General features: G+C 39.3%; 4 protein-coding genes across 4 annotated transcripts; 1 reads left to right on the forward strand and 3 right to left on the reverse strand.

Moving 5' to 3' along the window:
• Positions 1 to 2,162: 2,162 nt before the first annotated feature.
• On the reverse strand, positions 2,163 to 4,962 carry LOC103426526 (receptor-like protein EIX1). Its single transcript, XM_070813679.1, has 2 exons — positions 2,241 to 4,962; positions 2,163 to 2,185 (listed from the first exon to the last, which is right to left on the reverse strand). Exons 1-2 carry the CDS (start codon positions 4,960 to 4,962, stop codon positions 2,163 to 2,165), a joined length of 2,745 nt encoding a protein of 914 aa, XP_070669780.1.
• Positions 4,963 to 5,499: 537 nt separating this feature from the next.
• Positions 5,500 to 13,462, reverse strand: LOC103443335 (uncharacterized). The gene is made up of 19 exons (XM_029104210.2): positions 13,201 to 13,462; positions 12,596 to 12,748; positions 12,352 to 12,511; positions 11,953 to 12,271; positions 11,498 to 11,638; positions 11,221 to 11,410; positions 10,988 to 11,118; positions 10,410 to 10,628; positions 9,975 to 10,141; positions 9,494 to 9,572; positions 8,846 to 9,376; positions 8,385 to 8,755; positions 8,140 to 8,223; positions 7,947 to 8,051; positions 7,503 to 7,736; positions 7,319 to 7,387; positions 6,946 to 7,170; positions 6,603 to 6,701; positions 5,500 to 6,455 (listed from the first exon to the last, which is right to left on the reverse strand). The coding sequence occupies exons 1-19, from the start codon at positions 13,301 to 13,303 to the stop codon at positions 6,122 to 6,124; spliced, it is 3,714 nt and encodes a 1,237-aa protein (XP_028960043.1). The 5' UTR covers positions 13,304 to 13,462; the 3' UTR covers positions 5,500 to 6,121.
• Positions 13,463 to 14,460: 998 nt separating this feature from the next.
• Positions 14,461 to 18,716, forward strand: LOC103443326 (plastidial pyruvate kinase 2-like). The gene is made up of 12 exons (XM_070820571.1): positions 14,461 to 14,982; positions 15,410 to 15,688; positions 15,813 to 15,978; positions 16,059 to 16,193; positions 16,310 to 16,420; positions 16,526 to 16,614; positions 17,099 to 17,161; positions 17,267 to 17,442; positions 17,548 to 17,650; positions 17,748 to 17,896; positions 18,009 to 18,117; positions 18,326 to 18,716. The coding sequence occupies exons 1-12, from the start codon at positions 14,737 to 14,739 to the stop codon at positions 18,431 to 18,433; spliced, it is 1,734 nt and encodes a 577-aa protein (XP_070676672.1). The 5' UTR covers positions 14,461 to 14,736; the 3' UTR covers positions 18,434 to 18,716.
• A 1,735-nt stretch (positions 18,717 to 20,451) lies between these two features.
• LOC103410311 (acidic endochitinase) lies at positions 20,452 to 21,530 on the reverse strand. Its single transcript, XM_008349028.4, has one exon. The coding sequence runs from the start codon at positions 21,522 to 21,524 to the stop codon at positions 20,631 to 20,633; it is 894 nt and encodes a 297-aa protein (XP_008347250.2). The 5' UTR covers positions 21,525 to 21,530; the 3' UTR covers positions 20,452 to 20,630.
• Positions 21,531 to 22,444: the final 914 nt, after the last annotated feature.

Consider the following 22,444-nt stretch of genomic DNA (forward strand, 5'->3'; position numbering starts at 1 on the left):
AAAAGGTTTTGTTTTAGAGTTCCACTTTCATTCTAATAGGAGAATGAGTTGGATTAACGCTATATATAACCTCAATCACTGCTCTTGCAAAGATTACGGCTCATCTTGTACTGAATACCTATTATTCAGAGAGCTCTCTAGTTTTGCTAAAGAGGAGAAGATTGCTTGGTTGTGAAGTTGCTATGGCTTCTTCGAGTTCAAGTTCTGTAGGTATGTTCAGAGGCGGAGCCACAGTGGGGTCAATGGGGTCGCACGACCCCTTGGAAGCCATGGAAATAACCTTAGAGGTCCCTTGGAGCTGCTGGTTCGACCCCTTGGAGCTGCTGGTGCGACCTCTTGGAGCTGCACACCACTTGTTCGACGGAATGTTTGAAAGAAGAAAGAAGGCAGCCTTGTTGCAGGTTGAAGAAGAAGGAGCTTGGAGCTGCACACCACTTGTTCGACGAAATGTTTGAAAGAAGAAAGAAGGCAGCCTTGCTGCAGGTTGAAGAAGAAGGAGCCCGCGCGGGCTTTTTTTTTTTTAAAACGAACCTGGGCAAAACGACGTCGTTTTGGCCCAGGGAATTGTGAAATTGTGAATTCATGCACCCTAAATAATTTTTTTTTTTGTTGGTGCACACATTATTCTTTTTTTTTAAATTCTTTTTGAGTATTCTCCTTTTTTTTTCATTTTAACACCAATTATTTTGTTAAAAATTATTAAAAATATTTATTATTGTTCCATGCACAGATTAATCCGACACTGCATCAAACGCCCGACTAATTTAGTCAGTACTATCCGACGACTATTTATCTTATCCGACTGAAATAGTCAGTACAGTCCGAAGTACCAAACGAGGCTAAAAAAAAATTTCGCGCTACGCGCACTATCCTTATTGACCCCTCAAACATTATTTCCTGGATCCGCCACTGGGTATGTTTTCCACTGGTTTTATATTCGAGTTTATAGTTTTGTCATTCAGTTTGATTGTTGGAGTATTGGTGATTTACTGACAGTGGCATATCAATGATCTGTGATATAGTTCTTACAGCTTTGTGTTAACACAATTTTTTGTTTCATTAACTTGGTTCAGGTCCGGGGTAATGCGAATGGGTTGAGAACTCTCCCACACAGTGCTGCCTTAACTACTGTAGATTGGCACCCGACGTTACCCATCTTCTTAACAGGATCAGCTGATAACTCTATCCGATTAACATCTTTGTCATAAACGTTTCTGACTCTATCTCCATGTTCTCAGTGTGCCTGACGTTGAATGAAGTTCACTCAGTGTGTTTGAACTGGTTTCGTTCTGGCTTTCATCCGAGCAATGTGTCTTGTATTCGTATGCAGGTGTAAATCACGGAACAGATTTCATAGAGCATAGCAATTCTTTGATGCACTGATCTTTTGCCTTTGGGGCTGGGAAATACCCTGTTTTATTCAACTTCATATGATTCTTGTCGGAACTATATTACACACGGCTAGGGCGCAACTTGGATAGGAGAATATCTGATTTCGATCCAGAACATTCCAAAATATTTTGACCAATTAGAATCTGAAATTCCGAATCCAAAAAATCCGAAAAAAAATCATATAGGCAGATCGGGTCCGACTGAAAATCAGTCCACACAGCATGACAGAGCAATCTATTATACACAAGCATCATAGTTGATGACATTTTATATCACATTGCATCAGGAAAAGACAAAAAAAAAAACACACTTCTGATATTACATTGAATCTAAAAGAACGAAAGTTGAGCCACTCGAAATTTAAGTTTTGGAATACACTTTTGCCCCAACGAGAGTTATGATATTACTCGTCATCGACTTTTTTTTTTTCCTGATGATCCTTGTGGTTCCATATCTACAAAGTCAACAAAAAATATCTTAAAATTAAAGGTAAACAAATAAAAAGCTTAAAAATAATGTTTCGGCAGTCTTCTACCGAAATATCTCATTTAACTTGGAAAATACAAACTAATTTAAAGGGTGGAGTTCGGAAGTATATAACGAATTAGGAGAGTAGAGCTTTACCGTTTACCTTTGAAATCTCCCCTGCAGCTTTGCCTTCACAGGCAACGTTCTTCACATAATCCGAGCTTTTATATCATCAATGAATCGGAAATAGGCGTATCTCCAAGACGTCTTGAGGACTAAAGTACCACAAACACTCCAGAATCCTATGATAAATCCAAGCGCCAAGCTAACATAAAATCCCAAGCTTATGAGACCATCACTATCTTGTTTGTTCTTGTCACTTCCACTGCCATTAGGGACTGAAGGATCTTCAGTTGTTACATCTCTCGGGCATTCTGGTGTGAGCGGTTGCCCGCAAAGTCCAAGATTTCCCGTAAATTGAGAAGCATTAAAACTTTGAAGTTGAGTACTTAGCGGAATTCTTCCTGATAAGTTGTTGTATGACAAGTCCAAGACACCAAGAAAATGTAAGCTCGAAAAACTCGGAGGGATGCTACCAGATATCTGGTTTCGGGACAAATCAAGCGATTCTAACATCTCCAGCTGACCAAAGTTGTTAGGAAGCACCCCAGTAAAATTGTTGCTTGACAGGTTCAGAGAAATCAACCTCAACAAGCTTGTTACACTTTCTGGAATATCTCCACTCAAGTTGTTGCTCGAAATGTCAATGCTTCTCAAAAGCTTAAGATTTTCGCCAAACTCAATCAATATTCCTTTCCAAACCAGTTGCACAAACCCAACTTCAGAGTTGTCCTTCACCTCGGGGGACATCGAAGAATAGGCTGTTATGTTAGGGAGGCAATGGGGCAAGGCTCCGGATAGATTGTTCTTGGAGAAGTCCAAAACATGAAGCGCAGGAAGACTGCATAGACTTAAAGGTATGCTTCCATAAAACTCATTCGACTTTAAGCGAAGAACCAGCAACTTTGTTAGGCTCGGGCCTATCCATGTCGGTATCTTTCCAGATAGCTTATTGGCACCGAGGTCAACAACTCTTAATTCTGTACAGTTCTCCAAAGAAGGCAATTCTCCGGAAAGTTTGTTATCCTGTAAGCGTAACAATACAACATATTTTAAGTAGCCTAATGAGCTTGGAATTTTCCCGGACAGATTGTTCTTAGCCATGTTCAAGAAGAACAAACGTCGAAACTGCATCCAACAACTAGGAAGTTCGCCGGATAACTGATTGTCGGAAAGGTCTAGATCATACAAGTCTGGAGCTTCTGTTTCACAAAAGTAAGATAAGGGTCCTGAAAACATGTTTTGGGAGAGACGCAGGATGGTTACACTTGATGGAAATGGCGGAAGTGGGCCGTCCAAGAGATTAGATGACAAGTCAAAATAACGGAAGGTGCAGTTTTTTGTTGACAGATTTGGCAACTTTCCAGGGATTTGGTTCATTGATAGGTTTAACTCGAGGAAGCTGGAAGACAGATCCCAAAACTTATCAGGTATAGAATCCGAAATCTCAGCATCAGCCATGTAAAGTGAAGTAAGTTTTTTCTGAGTTTGAATCCATTTCGGAAAAGCAGGGCCAACCTTGCAAGAGGACAATCCTAGAATTTTGATTTGGAAAGGCGGATTCCAATCCGAGCTAAAGTTAAAAGACAAAGGATTATGAGAAAAATCCAAAGAGTTTAAACGGGAGAGATTGGAAAAGTGCACTTCAGTTATGACACCATTTAAAGAATTCCAAGAAAGATCTAAATCTTCGAGGCTGGAAAGTTGGCCGATACTCTCAGGAAGAGATCCGCTGAGTTGATTTTGGGAGATATATAACTGCCTTAACAACGAAAGACCTGTAAAATCAGGCAGTGATCCGGTGAACTGGTTTTGAACTAGGCTCAAGGATCTTAGCTGGGAGAGTGGCTGAAAACTTTTTGGAAGAGATCCCCTTACGTTGGTGCCATCAATGTACAACTCTTTCAAGGATGAAAATCTTGTAAGGTTGTCAGGATATGAACCCGAAAACGGGTTCCCACTTAAAGACAAGGACTCGAGGGTGTCTTGAGCACAAGACAAGTTTTCGACAGAGTCTTCAAGTCTGTCGGAAAGTGTACTTCCCTCTAAATTCAAGAACTCTAAGCTGCAAAGGTTTCGAAAGGATTTTGGTATCCCACCTTCAAGTTTGTTATATGAGAGATCAAGAGAGACGAGAGAAACCATATTTGCGAAAACATCTGGGAAGGGACCTGGAATATGATCACCAACTAAACCAATGTGAACAAGGTTGGTGCTGACATTGGCCATCCAATAAAATATCGAAAGATCAAGAATATTATATGAGAGTTCAAGGACTTCAAGAGAGTTTGAAGAATTGACAAAAGAAAACGAACTCAGTTCGACATTGGGAAGATTACACCAAGATAACTGAAGCTCAACAAGTGAAGGGAGTTTGCTTATAGATTCTGGCCAATTTACAACCTTGGAAAAATTAAGACGCGACATATTCAAGTACCTCAAGGAAGAAAGATGAGATAACCACTCAAGATTTTCAAATGTGACATGGTTCCGTGCAAGATCAAGAGTATACAAACTAGAGAGATTTCCAAGTTGGGGAGGAATTGGTCCGCTAAGATTAGCACCTGCTAGTTTGAGTTGTTCCAATCGACTCAAGGAACCGATGAACTTGGGAATTTGTCCTTGGAAATGATTGAAACTGAGGTCCAAGTAAGTTAGATATGGCAACTCAAGTAGAGAAGGAGCAATCACACCACTTAGAGGAGTTTTAACACCATATATATCAAAAGAACTGTGATAGAGATCTAGGGTGACGACATGACCTGTTTCGTTATTGCAAGCGATTCCTCTCCACTCGCAACAATCTTTGCCGGTTTCCCAAGAGGCAAGAACGTTGGACTGGTCGATGAGGCCCTGTTTGAACTGAAGCAGAGCGGTTTTTTCTGCTTGTAAGCACCTGATGTTGGAACTGATTCCAGCACCCAGACAGCATTTGGCAGATGTAAGAGCGAACAAGACAGAATATATGATTGTGAGCAACATGGTACGTGAAATGGTGAATGGAATTGTATGTGGATTTGGGAGCGAAAAGCAAGAGATGTTGCTTTATAGATCGATCCTTCGTTGTCGTTCTGTGGACGTTGAGAAAAACAAATCAAAGAGGAGGAAAAGTGGTAGAGAAAAGGAGGGAAAGAGGTAAAGAAAGAGAAATGGGGATGAGGATCCCCCTCCGGATCCTAGTATACCATCCGTTCATGGAAAATCATGCAGCTAGAAATCATTAGATATTGTTCGTGTTTAATTTTAAATAAATAATTTTAAATAATTTATGACCGCACGATATACGAAAAAATCCTTCACGTCCGAGAAAATGATGGAAAATGGTAGAGAAAAATTGGAAAAGGAGATTGGAATAAAAAAGTACGGTGGTGGGGGCATGGACTGGAGAAAGACTTCATACGTGAAGGAAGGGAAAGCAAGAAGAAAGAATGGTGGTGGAGCATGGATTGGAGAAAGACTTAATACGTGAAGGAAGGGAAAGGAAGAAGAAAATATGGCTACTCCGAGGACATAGGCAAATTTGACTGAACCTCGTAAATATTGTATCCTATTTACATTTTCTTACCGTTGATTATATTTCGTGTAGCCTGCGCAAAATCTATTCCAATACAGACCATTAGAATAAGATGAACTAGAGAATTACATGAAATTGCACTTGGAATATTAAGCGACTTGGAACTAGTAAAGATCGTACCCAGTGCACAAGGCTCCCGCTTTAAGCAGGGTCTGAGAGAGGTGAATATCGGGTAGCCTTACCCCCATTTATGAAGAGGCTGCTCCCAAGTCTTGAACCCGAGACCTACCGCTCATGGGCGAAGGTACTTGCCATCCGGAAATCGATAGTCGGGGGCATTTGTGGGACCACCATTTGTAGAATGATGCCCCACGCGGCCTCTAAGGTCCAACCGTCCGGAGGTGACCTTCCCTGCCCACAGGAGTCCCTTACACAATGTACACACACAGATCACTAATCCAAATTCTACTGCATGTTTAAGAAAAAGGATGATTTCACCACTTCGGTACTCAGCACCAAGGAACCTGATCATGCTACAACGGATAATGGTATAACAATTCCAGCAGAGTCAGAAACCACACCGTCCTTCGAAACTCCAGCACGGTGAAACCTGATCGTGCTACAATCTCAGTCATCATCTTCATCATCAAGTACCATCCTTGACCTCCTTCTGCTTACACCACTCACTGGCAATGTACCTACTTCATCCTCCGAATCTGCCAGATCAGTGTCCATTTCCTGATGTAGCAAATCCTCCAAAGTTTTCACAGGTCCAACATCTAATGGATTACCACTGCTGGTGCCTGTGACTTCAGCTTGTTCTGTGCCATTCAGACTAGCACGTTTCGCAGCAGCACCTTCGTCAACTTCATTTTCCAAAACAGTGCCGCTTTCTGTTCCCTGAATCGAGATGGCTTCGGAGTTTTGATCTATGGACTTGGAAAGGGATCGCCTAGTTTTCCTATATCCAAAAGAACAATTTTTTTATTAGAAAAATGGCTACCTTACATACACAATCAGAATCCAACGACTATAGTTATTCGAATTCTTCTTTTTTCGTTTTTTTCTCAGGGGGAGGTTTGAGGATGGAGAGAGGGAAGAGATTTACTTAAGAACAGAGCTTAGGATTTCATCATCACAATCATCTTCCAACGCTTCTCGTCCAATAGTCTGTTCTAGCAACTCGTCGCTATTATCCTTCTTGCCCCTAGAAGTTCAAACAAAAAGTTGTCAGACATAGGTATTTACACATCTATGTATGCATGCGAGTGTAAAGATGGAACCAAATACACATTCCTACAAGTTAATTCGGAATATGGAAACCGAACTGAATAATGAATTTAATAACCTTATATTGTAAGGTTTACGTAAAGATATTGGAGTCTGACATATGCAGTAAAAACGCCAAAACAGTGAAAACTAAGATGGACATACTAATCATTGACATTTACCTTTTCATTAATGAAAATAGTGTTTCATCATCAGAGTCGTGCATTTTGTTTGCATTAGAGTCACTATGATCCTCATCCTTCAGCATGCCACCTGAAGGCCTCTTCTTCCGAGGAATATGCAAACCAAGCTGCTTAAGCTTACGAGAAACTTGAGGAGCTGTGAATTTCCCATCTCCATCCATCGCATTTGCAATCATATGGCTGCATTTCTTATGGTCTTTAAATCTGGGAAGATCGAAGAAAGCAAATTTTTCTTTAAAACAATATAATAGTAAACTTCCATTATCTACTTTTCTTTGGTAATCCTCCAGCATTTATCAAGTGAGAAGATGTCAAATCTCATATTTCCACCAAGCCACCAAGTAATACTCACTGCTCGTATAAAGCTCTGATATTAGCTTCCTGATCTTCACTGAGGGCACGGACCCTTTTTCTTGCTCGCCTATAAAAATATCAAGGTCAAATTAATTAACAGCTGAGCAGTGAAGCAACACAAACAAAACCAGCATGCATTACGATTTGCCATGAAATGAATGGCTAATTGACAAAACACTCACAAAGGCTGGCTTTTTGATTCAGAATGAGTTTTAACTGCTTCCTCTACTCTTCCATCTCCATCAATTTGACTAGGCCCAGTGGAAACAGATTCCTGAGCTTTCCGAATTCTTTTCCTTCGTGCAACTTTCAGCCCTAGCTGTTTAAGCTTGTTAGAAATTTGAGCTGATGAAACTTTACCATCACGATCAAGAGCTTCCGCAATAAGATGACTACAATTCTGGTCATCCTTGAATCTAGATTGGCCATATTTGTTAGGAAAGATTTCAGTAAAGCTGGATGAAAAAAGTAGGTTACACTGCTAAAACAATATTGGCACAACTCAAATTATGAACACACATCATGGCCAATGCTTTTTATATTATTATGTTTCGGCTGATATCAGGTGTACTATGCCGGGTTAAAGGCTCAAGAAAGAAGAAAGATCTTAGATCAAGGAACCATACTTCTCATACAGATCCTTAATTTTCATCTCCAGTTCAGCTCCAATAACAAGTCGCTTGTTTTTTCTAGAAACCCTCTCAGTTTCATTCTCTATGGACTTTCCCTCACTGCAACAGTCGAATGCATCAAGGTCTCATTAAGATGACAATTTATAAAAAAATATTAATCATCAAGTTGTAAGTATAAAGGACGTACTTGTCATAATTAGCTTGCCCATCAGTCTCATTATCTGAAATATATGCAGTACCTCCCTCCGCTTTGCCAGAATTTTCTCCATCACTGTAAGAAAAAAGAAGGCATATTCGTTAGCTCCTCTTGCAGTATCTCATCCATTCAGAAAATTTCGTACTTTTTTTTGTCCCTTTGGTAGACTTGTTTCGCAAAATTTATTCATATATCACAATTTCCCGCTTAATAGAGGCATCAGAAACATGTCTTACTTCTCATATCCAAGGTCATGAGATAGCACGACATCAGCTTCATCTTCACCAAGTGCATCTGCTATGCTTCTACTTGTCCATCCTTTGTCCAGTGATGGACCAATTTCATCGTCCCCTAAACTGTTTGCCCAGTTTCTAGTTTCTTTCTTCAAATGGCCAAGCTCTTGCAATAAATACTCAGCATTAATGTAATGGCATTCTTTGCGAGTTTTCCAGAAGAGAACTTCCACAAAAAGTAGGGGTTGATTTTTCATTTTTTTAAGCATTTTTCTGACCAAACTTTTCAAAAAATCGACAATATTTTCATACGCCTTGCATGGACATGACTTCTGCTCAGCTAGAATGTCATAGAATGTAGTGAGGAGTGACAACTGCAAAAGTTTTTCCATGAAAACTTTAGATGAGAAATGAACTTGAAATGGCTGCTTAAAATTATATAAAGTTGATACGTAAAGTTTCACCTGATACAACATCGGAGAGAGCCCCAGGTCATCACTTATCCTTCGCAGCATGCTGACTATGTAGTGATTGGTACTGGTCGAGTTACCCTTATAAAACTTAAGCAACCAACACAACTTCTGGATGATGCTGTGGCTTGCAAAAGCAGAAATCAAAGTTGACACCTTAAAATCAACTTCATCAGTTGCAGCTACCTGCTCATCAGCAGAAGAATCGCCTGTGCTATAACCAAGATCACCTTTGGCATAGTCAGAATCTCTGCGATCGATCTGTGCCAGACTGTCTTCAATTTTTTCTGTCTCCAACAAAGATATTTTGCATTCATCAGGCTGATCAGGGATAATGGTGTCTTCTTTCCCATTGGAAATTGTGTTTAGGCTTCTGTTCTCCGTCACACTGACTTCTGTTGATTGCTCTTCATTGGAGATGCCAATCTCTTTTTGAATGGTACCATGCTCTTCTAAGAGTTTATTTTCTGTTTCCTTCTCAATAGGTGTTTTCTTCTTCCTCACTTTCCTAGATTTTTTAGAAACCTTAATCATAAAAGGAAATTGGTTTTAGTAGTGAATTTTTTTTTTCCAAATGGTTTTAGCAGAGAGACAATAATATTTTCCCCCTTTCCCCCATCCAAAATTATGAATGCTACATACCCTCAAAGTTCCGCCTGCTTGAAGGTTTTCCATGAGCCGTAAAACTTTATAAACCATCTCTATCAAATCTGCAAGATCACTGACAAAGAAAACTTGTGAATATGAAATAAAGGCCCTCAAACAAGAGAAAAAAAATGTAATTAATTTTGGAATAACTTGCTTTTGATCAAAGACAAATGGATATTAAATCTCTTTTTCCTGGTACGTGTTTGAACAGTAGTAGGTTAAAGGCAGGTGTTTCTTGATGGTCAGGGAAAAGTCCTACCCTGTAGAATGCTGAATCATCTCCCTTTCTTAAAGATTGCATATCTAAAATTGGATGCCCAACAACAAAGAAAAAAATCCTCTAATCTTTCGTTAAAACTCTCTGATACTGACACAACTACTAAAGAGAACCTCTCAACAGGATTTCAAGTGAAAAATCATATTTGGAAATTTAAAAAAAGTGTGCATGTGGATACAAAAAGGAAAAAAAAAAGACCTTCTGGGTTGTTTGTGAGTGTCAAATGATTTGAGTAAATTTATGAGGAAGTGCGTCATCCCCTCATCAGTCTGATCATAAAATAATTTGTAGAGAAGTATGCGAGCTGTTTGAGGCTCCTTGGAATCTGCTGGCAATAACTTAAGCACCAAATCCAGCATGCAAATCTGGAAGAAAAATAAATTAGTTAAGAAGCATGTTGCAAGGGCATAATTAAAATACAGTTCTTATCCCAACTTCACATATCAATAACTTGCATAGAGCTTTTGAGATATGGCAACTTAAAAATATGTCCTTCTAATGGGCCACTAAAGTGCAATTGGTCCCTTTAAAAACTATGTATTTTTTTTCCATCATTCGTTACACCAATGACCCTTGCATGGAAAGTAACTTAGGCCACAGAGAAGTGTTATTGGAAAGTAATGAAATAATTACCATATTTTTCATAAGAGAACCAGCTGCAGACAAAAACTTGTAGTCATGTGTTTCCTTCAAGCTATCATATGCATAACGCCACTTTGAAATGACTAGTTGAAACATAGATTCGTTCACTGATGCTGCAATGGGTCCGCAAACATCACCTTTGAAGAATGTGCTATCAGCATCTTTATCAGTGGGAGCTTCAGTTGGATCTGCTTCTGTGCCCATGCTAGGCTGGTAAATCATAGAAGATCCAGGTAAAACAATTAAAATTCTCCAACAAGAAATGTGACTTGAGTTATGTGGTGAAATGACCCAAAATGACAACCACTGTGCATAATGGACTCATTATATCAGAAGTACAATCTAAACCCTTTAGAATGGATAATGGAGAAAGACCCAGTTGCATTGATTAAATTGCAGGTTGGGATAGATTGAGATGAGAAATATTGGTCCTTCTCCGTGCAAAAAGGTTAGTTTCTAAATTCTGAAAAATGAGTCCTGTTTGCAGAAAGGTTTCATTTTGCAAAAAGTAATTACCATGTCCATTTAGGAAACAACTAAACATGGTTATCCAACATAGCCTGTCTCACCTTAGAAATTGAAGACTTGTGATACTGGAAAGAAATAGCAAACTGAGCAACTTGAAAGAAGACAACAACATCACTCTTCTGAATTGAGGGGTGTTCCTTTTCAATATTCTCACGAATTGACTGCATCAGAACTGATAGACACGGACTACTTTGTAATTGTGCAATAAGACCATAATGGAACATCAAGAAAAAAAAGTGAACTAACATAAAAGAGGAACGAAAAAATGACATACCATTGTAACCCCCTGATAAAAACTGGTTTACAAAATCATGGAGCAATTCTAAAATTTTATCCTTTGTTGAAGGCAATGTCCCATGATCCCAAGCAATTTTTTTTACTGGACCCCGGGGATTATGTGGTTTAAGCATGGTTTTACAAGAGGTAGAAGTAGGCCTTCCCTTCAAAACTGCCACAGAACCATCCTGCCGAGGAAAGCCCATTATCATTAGAGAAGAACTTATAAAAAGTTAAAAACCTCACTTGCATGAGGCCATAGTGAAACTCCCTACCATGGTGAGCTGGGTAAATGTTCCACTAAATTGTGAATGGCGACTCATGTTACGTAGTCTAGAAAGTCTTTTTTTCTCTTCTTCTTCTTCCTCCATTATGGACTTGAGACTATTTAAGGAACCAGCGGTGTTTCCATCCACCTAAAAAATACAAGTAATCAAATAGACTATAAGAAAACGGCTATCAACCACTGCATCAGTAATGTAAGTAGTAAGATTAAATCATTGAGCAAATAATTCAAAGCTCATAAGTTCAGAATATAAAGCAACAAAAGGAAAGAAATTTCATTGGCTAAAACTTGTACTTTTTGTGGCTCTATCTATGTCTCATATTAAAGCTTCTTGTCAAGGTTTTCATTTAATTTCTCCCATTGTCTTATTTAAAATGCTCGCTAGCTCTGAACAAACGTCATTTTCCTTACAAAGAATTCAGAAAGAGATGAAGAGAAACCAACCTTAAGACCTTTTGAATATGCGTTTGCGATCAACTCTGGTTCTTGACCCATGAATATGTAATGGAAAATTTCCAATAAAAGCAAGTTATCGTGACAGAGGTAGCTACGGGAATCACCAATATGCTGGGTTATGACTAAAACTATGTCCATCACGTTCTCATGAAACAAAAGTTCTAGAAATCTATCTCTGAGTGATACAAATTGACTGGCCATTCCTCCAGCCTTCTGCTGCTGTGAAATTTCTTGAACAGCTAAGATGTTTCGGAATAAAGTAAGTACCAACTGCACCAATTTCCAGTCATCCTCCGTGAATGCATCACTGTCAAAAAGCGATGAAGAATATGTAATTTTCAAGCAACCAATGATGCAGAAGATGAAGCATATGTAATCTTCTCTCACCGTTCCAAATTTTCCAGTGGGCTTTCCAGAAGCGATACTATAACTGCAACAGTATCACTAGATGTAATCGAAGACTTCAACTTCCACAGAAACTCTATCTGCTGCAAAACATCATTCGACGAAGGCTCAACTGGCATAGTTAGGAACACCAGAACCTTCACTGCAAATTCAAAAAAATAATTAAAGTCATCCCTTTGGAATACGCTTTCATAAACATGTAATGAAGAGAGAAAAACGATTTTACCTGCATTCAAAACCAAGTTGGTATCAGCTTGGCAGTGTTCAATGATAGGTACCAAATGCTGATCTACAATATTCCATTTACAGACTTGCTTAAAAACATCCCGATTCTGCGGGTCATCACGCCTCAAAAACCTTAGCAAATCTTTCAGATTATCTGTCAATAACAAAGAAAAACAAATTTCATATCTGCCACCTGACTGGAAAAAATAACATTCCCAATCGACATCGTTTTCATCTAATCAATCGAGACCATACGATTCCTCGTGCATTCAAGCCAAATCCAAATAATTAAGAAGAAAAAATACCCATTGAACGTTTGGAATTAACAAAGAAAATTTTCGAATTTAAAAAATTAAACGGAAGAAAAATGATGCAATTTAGCCCGGTGGAATTTTACCTTCAAAATTAACCCATTTCCAACCATCAACAGTAAGTGAAATAAATAATTCCCCCCAAATCTGCCCTAGTTTCGCAATCTACTCCAACCAAAATTGCTACAAAGTCAATTTAACTAGGAAATTTTGCAATCCAAACTAAAATTATCTTCCATTTCCGGCATTTTCTCGGCATCCAAACGGAGATTTCTCGAAGACATAGATGACGTACCTAAGCAGTACTTGCCCTTCGAGTAGCCGATCCGGTTGCCATTGTCATCTTCTTCTGCAATCCCCAGATCGCAGCATATTACCGATAAGCCTTCCAAGTCCATCTTCCGTGAAACGGTGCCGTTTTCAAACGAGGGTTCGAGAGTTTGGGACTTCTGGAGGAGATGAGGAGTGGAGGAATTTGGCGCGAGAGCAATCAGATCTCCGAGAAAGGGTTTATTTTGAGGGTTTTGGTGGCGCCAATTTCAACGTGATTTTCCCGCGCTCCTCAGGCGTGGCCAAGGTTTTTATTAGCTGATGTGGCCATTTAGGTGTACAGGTGTCAGCTGATGTGGCAATCGTTTATAGGTTGGAATCGTATGTAGGTGAGGAGAGAGCATCCTCGCCGGATCCTCCAATCATATCCGTTCATTGTACATCTTGCGATCAGTTTTTATCAGGTACCGTTTATATTCAATTTTAAATAATAAAAAATTACAATGATTTTTGACTCCACGATGAACGGATGTAATTGGAGAATCCTAATTATCCTCATAAAGAGGATCTGGAGAGGATCCGGAGAGGATCCCCATGGATAGGTGAAAACCTTTGATTTTTAAAAATTATTTTTCTAATAATGATGAGTAGCACAATTACCTATAAGCATATGTAAAGTATCTTTTTTCTTCGATGTGTGATTCAAACTGTCAATACTCTCCCTCACGTGTGGCCGTTGGGTGACGTGGAGCACGTGTAGTCATTGGACTTCACGTGTAAGACAACTTGCTCTGATACCATGAAGAAAGTTAAAATTTCATCATAAAATCAATTGGTAATATAAGAAGCAACCAAATTATTTATAAGCACATATAAAATCTCTCATTTTCTCAATATGAGATTCAAACTCTCATTAGTCATGTTGAAAATTACATAGACCGATAAATAATTGTGCGTGGATTTAAATTTGTCACGTAGTGCTATTAATTTAGGAAAAGTCATACAAAATAATTTCTCAAAATAAGAACTTATAGATAACAAATTCACCACATATGGCATTCATGTCCATTAGTGTTAAGTCATGTGAAGAAAAAAATATATTACTACATTAGAACGCCAATGTAACAGTGAATCGAAATATCACAATAACGGTAAATTCAGTTATGCGAGTTGCTCAACTGGCAAATCAGCCCAGCAGCCCGCATATGTGGAAGCAGCACTGTTTGTCCGGAACAGGCCCAAAATAATCTCGTGACCCGCCCGTTCCCCTTTCGAGACAAACTCCACTTGGAACGAAGGAAGTTGAGCAACTTCTACTTCGCCGCTACTTCCTTCGTTACAACCAAAGCCCTGCCAAACTCTGTCTCTCTGTCTCTTTCTCTCTCTCTCTCTCTGGCGCCTCAAAACCTCCGCCAAAAGTAGCGGCGACTTCCACAACCTCCCCCACGTCCTTTTAAATCCATCGGCCAGTCACTTCACCTCACCATTGTCCTCTCAGAACCTCGGCCAAAAACCCGAATCTCTCCCTCTCTATCTTCTCTCTCTCTCCTCTCTCTCCTAAATGGTGCAGGTGGTGGCTATGCGGGCGATTCAGAGCTCGATCCTCTCTCCCACCTCTGAATCCGCATACCGCCGCCCCGCCTTCAAGCTGAAGCCGCCAACGAGCTTTGCGTACAAAGTTATGGCCTTTGAGGAGAAGCAGAGGGGATGGAGCTGGAGACTGTTTGGGAACAGGAGGTCTGAGATCACTGCGAAGCGTCCCCTTCAGACGGAGGTCGCTCCCGTCTCACCCGAAGACTCACCCAAGGTTCGTGCCACTGCTCAAATCTTCCTTGTTCTTTGTTTGGACCTTGATGCGTTTAGCAATGCGGTCTAGTGGTATTCCTCCTTAGAGTAATTCCGAGGTCTCAGGTTCGATTCGCTTGGATGGAAAGTTGGATACTTTATTACGGGCTTAGCTGAAATCCCCTACCTTTGCGTAAAAAAAATATAATCTGTTTGATTGCCGAGAAATTGTAGAAAATCATGAGAAAAAAGGAAACTTTTTGTTTTTGGATGTTGAATTGATAATACATAGGCTGATTGATAATGTTTAGGGCTGTTTGGAAATGCTTTTATAGAAAGCACTTATGCTTATAATCGCTTTTATTACAATCACTTTGAAATTTTCATTTAAAGTTCCGAGTGCTTTTAGAATGTATGTTTAGATTTGTTTAGTTTGTGTTGCTAATCAGATAGAGGAGCAGTGGAAGGCAATTCAGCAACTTGATGACCCAGCAGTGGGTATGTGGTCCAAGCCTGTTGTAAAACGTAAGACAAAGATTGTTTGCACAATTGGTCCTTCCACCAACACACGCGAAATGATCTGGAAGTTGGCCGAGGCTGGAATGAATGTTGCTCGTATGAATATGTCTCATGGAGACCACGCGTCTCATCAGAAAGTTATAGACTTGGTTAAAGAATATAATGAGCAACATAAGGACAATGTCATCGCAATCATGCTTGATACCAAGGCAAGGCTCCCCTTATTGTTTGTTGTTATTCCTTCGATATCAAGTCATTACGTTAAATTGCTTATTTTTTACTATTCGGATTATATCTAGGTCGTTCCATTGATGAAAGGTTGTTCTGTATCAGGGTCCTGAGGTTAGGAGCGGTGACTTGCCGCAGCCAATCAATTTGGAAAGCGGGCAGGAATTTACCTTTACAATCAAAAGAGGGGTTGGCACATCAGATTGTGTTAGCGTGAACTATGATGATTTTGTTAACGATGTAGCACCGGGAGACATGCTTCTGGTTGATGGTATGTTGAATTTTACTTTTCTTTTGGTTAAAAATTGAAATTATGTTTATATGCACTCTGAATCTTGATTTGCGCTGTAGGTGGTATGATGTCATTCCTGGTGAAGTCCAAGACAGAAGAATCAGTGAATTGTGAAGTTGTTGATGGAGGAGAGCTTAAGTCTAGGCGACATTTGAATGTGCGAGGGAAAAGTGCAACATTGCCTTCTATCACTGGTTGGACTCCTAAATTGTCGATTACATCCTTTACATTCTATTAAAGATGTTTTTCCTTTATTTCTTTATGATCGGTTTTCCTAATCAATATAGTTTTCTGAACTTATTTATTGCAGAGAAAGATTGGGAAGATATTAAATTTGGAGTGGACAATAAAGTTGACTTTTACGCTGTTTCATTTGTCAAAGATGCGCAAGTTGTTCATGAATTGAAGAATTATCTGCAAAGTAACTGTCCAAATACTTTTATCATATATACAGAAAATACATCCGAATTCCACACTTTTGTTTAATGCTTTTAAAGAATTGTATCTAATATATTTGATGTTGCAGGTAACAATGCAGATATACATGTTATCGTAAAAATAGAAAGTGCAGACTCTATCCCGAATTTGCATTCCATTATCACAGCATCCGATGGGGTAATTTCTTGAATCAATGAATGGAAACTTGATACTCAATAAATCTTTCTCCTGGTTATTTGCATCTTAAAAACACATTTGAAATTTATCAATAAGTTTCAGCAATCTCTTCTTTTAAATTTTTAATATACGATAATTTAGGAAATGATATGTTGAACTTTTTTTAGCACGGTTTAATATATTAGTCTTAATAAAGGTCGTACCCAGTGCACAAGGCTCCCGCTTTACGCAGGGTCTGGGAGAGGTGAATGTCGGCTAGCCTTACCCCCATTTATGGAGAGGCTGCTCCCAAGTCTCGAACCCGAGACCTACCGCTCATGGGCGAAGGCACTTGCCATCGCACCAAGTGCGACCTCTAATATATTAGTCTTAATGTTTAATATAAAAATAACTCAAACGTCCAACGCCAATCTCTTCTTTTAATATGTAAATAATACATTTTGAACTTACCTGATAGTACTGACACACAATTATCTGATTTTAGGCAATGGTTGCAAGAGGAGATCTTGGTGCGGAGCTCCCTGTTGAAGAAGTTCCGCTTTTGCAGGTACTTAACAACAAACACATTGCAATTGAATCCACTTAACAAGATTGATACATTAAGTTGAGTTCATTGAGTACGTTCTGAACTCTCTTTTATTTCAAAATGTAGGAAGAGATTATCAGGATATGCCGTAGCATGGGAAAGGCTGTTATTGTGGCAACAAATATGCTGGAAAGCATGATTGTTCACCCAACACCAACCAGAGCTGAGGTATCCGACATTGCCATTGCTGTTAGAGAGGGTTCTGATGGAATTATGCTTTCTGGAGAAACTGCTCATGGAAAGTAAGTTGTTGTGGCTATCGGAATTATACGGTTGGAACCAGTTTTGGACTATACTAACATTTAGACCGTAGCATAATGTGATAAAGAGATTTCATATCCATGTAGGTTTCCTTTGAAGGCAGTGAAAGTTATGCACACTGTCGCACTTCGGACTGAGGCGACCATCTTGGGTAGCGCAGTGCCAGCCAATCTTGGTAAAGCTTTCAAGGTTAGGGAACATATACTTATTCATTCAGTTTCAGTAGCCAGCGTCTAGCATCTTATTCATTCAGGTTCAACTGACTCTGAAGTCTTTATTCCTGCAGAACCACATGAGTGAGATGTTTGCTTACCATGCAACCATGATGTCCAATACTCTTGGTACCTCAATCGTTGTCTTTACCAGAACTGGTTTCATGGCTATTCTATTGAGCCATTACCGACCTACCGGCACCATATTTGCCTTCACGAATGAGTGAGTTTTCATGTTACCTTCCACAAAGGCATTAGTTAAAATTTGTATCTGTATCAGATAAAATATGCTCTGCAAGTTCCACTCATTAGCAAGTACTCTGATTGTCATGCAGTAAGAGCATACAACGGAGATTGGCTTTGTATCAAGGCGTATGTCCCATATACATGGAGTTCACAGAAGATTCTGAAACAAGCTTTAGCAATGCCTTGACTGTGCTGAAGGTGATTTTCTGCTGCATATTTCATAAATTCATGGCGACGTAGAGTAATTTAAATTAAAGGGTCATCCTTGAATCAATCTTGGCAGGATCAATATTTTCGTTTCTTTTAACTTTTTCATAGGATATTATTGGTTCTGATTTGGACTAACGTAGCCACCTATTCAACCATGCCAGCACTGATGATGCATTTTCCGGTGTTTTGTTTACAGGAGCAAGGACTGGTAAAGGCAGGAGAAGAGGTCGCACTCGTTCAAAGTGGCAGGCAACCCATTTGGCGGCTTCAGTCCACTCACAACATTCAAGTGCGCAAAGTTTAGGTGCAACGGAGATGGAAAGGCCGCCCTCGTAACATAGATTTCTTCGTCTACACTACCATAGTTTCAAATGATAGCTTTTGTGTTGTACTTCCAGCAGAATTGTCGTGATAGTTTCTTGCATTGGTTGATTTTTCTTCTATTGCATACTTTTGTGATCCTATACGCTTCTTTTTTGTATTCCGATTTTCCCCCTTTTAATTAATTGTGGTGTATGTTTTAGAACAGTAAGTTGTTAAAGCATAAATTTGGCAGTTGGAATGAAACGTCTAACTTTTTACTCAAACTGTCTAAATTTTTTTAATAGTTTGATTGGGGAAACAGGACGACCTTCTAATATCCGCCGTTACCGTTTGTCGCATAGCCGTTGAACGCTGGCCACGGTGTATCACATCGGCGGGACCGGTGTGGGAGTATGGTGGAAATTCCGTTTTCCTTACGATTAGTATCTTCCTCATAATTTACAATCAATTCATTCAATATTTCTTTTTTTAGATGACAAATTCCAACATTTAAATTATGTATCAGATAATACCCTACCCTATTCATCTGGAAATCTTGGTTCAAATCCTTCGCTATTAGGTGAAAGATCCCTCTTCTTTACATTTATTAGAACTCTTTCTTCACGAGTATTATAATTGGAATAGTCTTATTAATCCAAAAAAATTTATTGTTTCAAAAAGTAATCCACGATTATTCTTGCTCCTACATAATTCTCATGTTCCTGTGCTTTTGTGAAAGATGTTTAGTAAGACTATCTCCAACCCTGACCTAAAAGCTAAAATTTACCATTTTCCCCCTCCAAATCCACTCCAACCCATGACTTAAAATAAACCTAAAACCTAAAACCCAAATGGATGTCAAATTCCGGCCCAATTTTAGGCCACAAAGCAAAATGGGCCCCACCAACTGAGAGTAAAACCAGGGCTGTGTTGCCCACTTCCCAACCTCCACCCGCCAACGCACCACACGCGCTTGGCAGATTGTTGAAAGCAAACAGCCCCATGTGGGGTTGTTCCCTGCTGTCAGAAAGCAAAAGCAGCCCAACGGCTACTTTTGGTGATCCAACGGTTGTGTTTAAATGGGCTGTTGGTTAATCCAACGGTCCAGGTTCAAATTATTATTATTTTTGTTTTATATTTATATATTTATTGAATCCAACGGTTTAAATCGAATATAATCAAATCTAACGGTAACAAAAAAGATCTAACGGAATTTAAATATTTTTAGGTTAAAATGTTCATATAATTAATTTAGGATAGTCTACATAATTTTTTTTTTTTAAAGTTAATTTTAAAAAAAAATTAGCCTTAATTCATTTTTTGATAATCTGGGGCTAAAATTTTAGGCCAAAAGGGTTGGAGTAGAAAAGCTGTTTCTAGGCTAAAACCTAAATTTTGTGGGCTAAATATTTTTAGGTTTTAAGTCAGGATTGGAGATGGTCTAAGTAGAGTGATTCTACCGATATTTGAAATAAAATTTGTGCTTTTGTGAAAGATGTTCTGTAAGTAGCGTGATTCTGCAAATGTTTGACATAAAATTTGTCGATATTTTCGTCGAAATATTCGAAAAATCAAGAACCTGCGAGATATAATGAGTATCGACAATAATTATTGATCCATTACGTAAATTTTGTCATAATCCATTGCAGATTTGGAACTTTTGAAAAAAATTTCCTCTGGTTTTGACTAAATCAAAATGAGTTGATGTACACATACCTTCCATAATTTTCATCGAAGACAACTAACATCGACATTTTCATAAATTTGCGTAATGGTATTATCACATGTACTAATATTTTAAACACGGTCTATAGATGTTTTGGGCTTGAACTAGTCTCTATGGAATGAGGTAGATTTTTTTTTTAGTACATCGATATTTTTACATTAAGAGAGGAGGGAGTTCGGCAAAGTCACATAATGAGCAACCTAATTTGGTATCGAATTCGCCATCCACGATATTCGAACCTAAGACCTCTCATTACCAAGTGAAGAAGAATATCATCAGACCGTAGTATTGAGTGGCTAGGCAGATTTTTTTGTTTATTAACGAAGTTCGAAAGTGAAACAAAAATTGTTGATAAGGACTTCATAAACAAGCTATTGGAAGCCTTATGTTTTATGCGTCTAGATTGCATTATTGGTTACTTATTTAGCAGCATATATTTGGTGTGGACAAGCAAGCTAGGCATAGAACTTAATTAGATGTTGTCCATAATGGATGCACTGTAACCGTTGTCATACTGCCTGCTCCAGAGCATAACTCCTCCGTACTTGGGCGAATTCTTAATCGTTGGAAGAACTTGTGACTTGAGAGCGTCAGCAGGAATAAATCCGCCGCTCGGAGCGGCCTCAGGAGCTGCTGGTAAACCCAAGAACACCTCGCTGGCCGGAACCGAGGCCCATTGGTTCCAACTGCTCAAAAGAGCGTTGGCATTACCGTCTGAATACTGGCATGGGGGGTTGTTGTAGAACTGAACCCAAACGTAGTCAAATAAGCCAGTTTGGATTGCGCCGTCTAGGTGAGCATCCGGGATTGGACATTGTGGAGCTGCGGCTAAATAGACCGTTTTTGCCTGTGTGTTGTGCCCGTTGAGTAACCTGGCGAGCTCATCATAGAACTGCCCACCACCTATAACAATGGCGAAATCAACGCCGTCCAAAACAGCGTCCCCAAGCGGGCGCGATGCTGACTGACCACCTAGGAAGTTGTTCCAGATGTAATCAGCAACTTGCCTTGCATCATCAGCTGAAGTGAGATTGTAACTTCCGACAGCCCCTCCAATCGAGAGGAGGACTTTTATGTTTTGGGATTGGCAAGCTCTGATGTCGGCGCTCAGCCCCGTGCAAGTACTACTGCTGGGGTCGCAGTGTCCGGCGAGGTTGAGGGCAGGGACCTGGTTGTTTCCGAAAGTCATGAGGAAAGCTATGTTAACAAACTGGTAGTTGCCTGAGTTGCAAGCATCTACTAGGGTTCCTTCGTTGCCGTTTTGTCCCCAATACGTTGCGATTCCGGCGGCTTGAGAGGACTTGCATGAAGAAATGAGAATCAAGAGGAACAGCGTTAGGGCTAGGGTTTGTGTTTTGGTTGCCATTTTGTATGTGTTTTTTTTGTTGTTGCTCAAAGTGCTTGGGAGGGTACATGTATTTATAGGTGCAGGGGACTTGTCGGTGAAGGTTTAGGGGAAGAGAAGTATGACAGACGTGTCTTGCAGGTACAAAATGGATGCCAGTCTTCTGCTTGGATCCGCGTCAACCAAGTTAGGGCCTGTTTAGTCCAAGTTTCACTTCACAACTTAGAAATTTGTGAATTAAGTTAGGTCGTGTTGCACGTTCTTTTTTCAAAAACCACTCATAAGCGCTCTTAATATTTTTCGTAAGAATGCAAGTGTTTTTAGAAAAAACACTCGAGATGCTTAGCGTGTGATTTTTCTAGAAAGCACTTTTAAGTGTTTTTTCAACCTAAAACACTTCAAAACCCTTTTAGTTGTTTTAAAGACACTTCCAACAGACACAAAATGAAAAATTACTTCCAAAGAGAAATATAGCATGCTATTTGAGAGATTCCTAAACTAAATAGCTATTAAGCGTGACCTTAACCACTTAATTAGGTGAAATAAAATATCAAATTTGACAAACAATCTGATGAACGCCATAGCTATATGTTTAGTCAGTGGATGAGATAATCATGAAACAATACGTGGAGAATCAACACAGCCTTATCATCGCCAAAAAATTTCAGCATGCCAGAAACACGACCTGGTACAATACTCTTGGTACCTCAATTGTTGTCTTTATTCCTGCAGAACCACATGAGTGAGATGTTTGCTTACCATGCAACCATGATGTCCAATACTCTTGGTACCTCAATCGTTGTCTTTACCAAAACTGGTTTTATGGCTTATTCTATTGATCCATTACCGACCTACGTATACCGTGACCATATTTGCCTTTACGAATGAATGAGTTTTCATGTTACCTCTCACAAAGGCATTAGTTAAAATTTTAACTGTAT

The sequence above is a fragment of the Malus domestica genome, chromosome 01 (genome assembly GCF_042453785.1).
Source record: "Malus domestica chromosome 01, GDT2T_hap1".
In the NCBI taxonomy this organism is placed as follows: domain Eukaryota; kingdom Viridiplantae; phylum Streptophyta; class Magnoliopsida; order Rosales; family Rosaceae; genus Malus; species Malus domestica.

What these genes read in the sequence shown, in the direction of transcription:
- LOC103410311 (XM_008349028.4), bottom strand. Translation starts at nt 21,524, where the DNA reads ATGGCAACCAAAACACAAACCCTAGCCCTAACGCTGTTCCTCTTGATT.
- LOC103426526 (XM_070813679.1), bottom strand. Translation starts at nt 4,962, where the DNA reads ATGTTGCTCACAATCATATATTCTGTCTTGTTCGCTCTTACATCTGCC. An exon ending in AGTCCCTAATGGCAGTGGAA is followed by an intron (nt 2,186 to 2,240) that starts GTGACAAGAACA and finishes ATTTTATGTTAG; the next exon opens with CTTGGCGCTTGGATTTATCA.
- LOC103443335 (XM_029104210.2), bottom strand. Translation starts at nt 13,303, where the DNA reads ATGGACTTGGAAGGCTTATCGGTAATATGCTGCGATCTGGGGATTGCA. An exon ending in ACTCACAAACAACCCAGAAG is followed by an intron (nt 9,573 to 9,974) that starts GTCTTTTTTTTT and finishes TTTCTTTGTCAG; the next exon opens with TGATCTTGCAGATTTGATAG. An exon ending in ATCAGAGCTTTATACGAGCA is followed by an intron (nt 7,171 to 7,318) that starts GTGAGTATTACT and finishes CGATCTTCCCAG; the next exon opens with ATTTAAAGACCATAAGAAAT.
- LOC103443326 (XM_070820571.1), top strand. Translation starts at nt 14,737, where the DNA reads ATGGTGCAGGTGGTGGCTATGCGGGCGATTCAGAGCTCGATCCTCTCT. An exon ending in ATCTTGGTAAAGCTTTCAAG is followed by an intron (nt 17,651 to 17,747) that starts GTTAGGGAACAT and finishes TTATTCCTGCAG; the next exon opens with AACCACATGAGTGAGATGTT. An exon ending in ATATTTGCCTTCACGAATGA is followed by an intron (nt 17,897 to 18,008) that starts GTGAGTTTTCAT and finishes ATTGTCATGCAG; the next exon opens with TAAGAGCATACAACGGAGAT.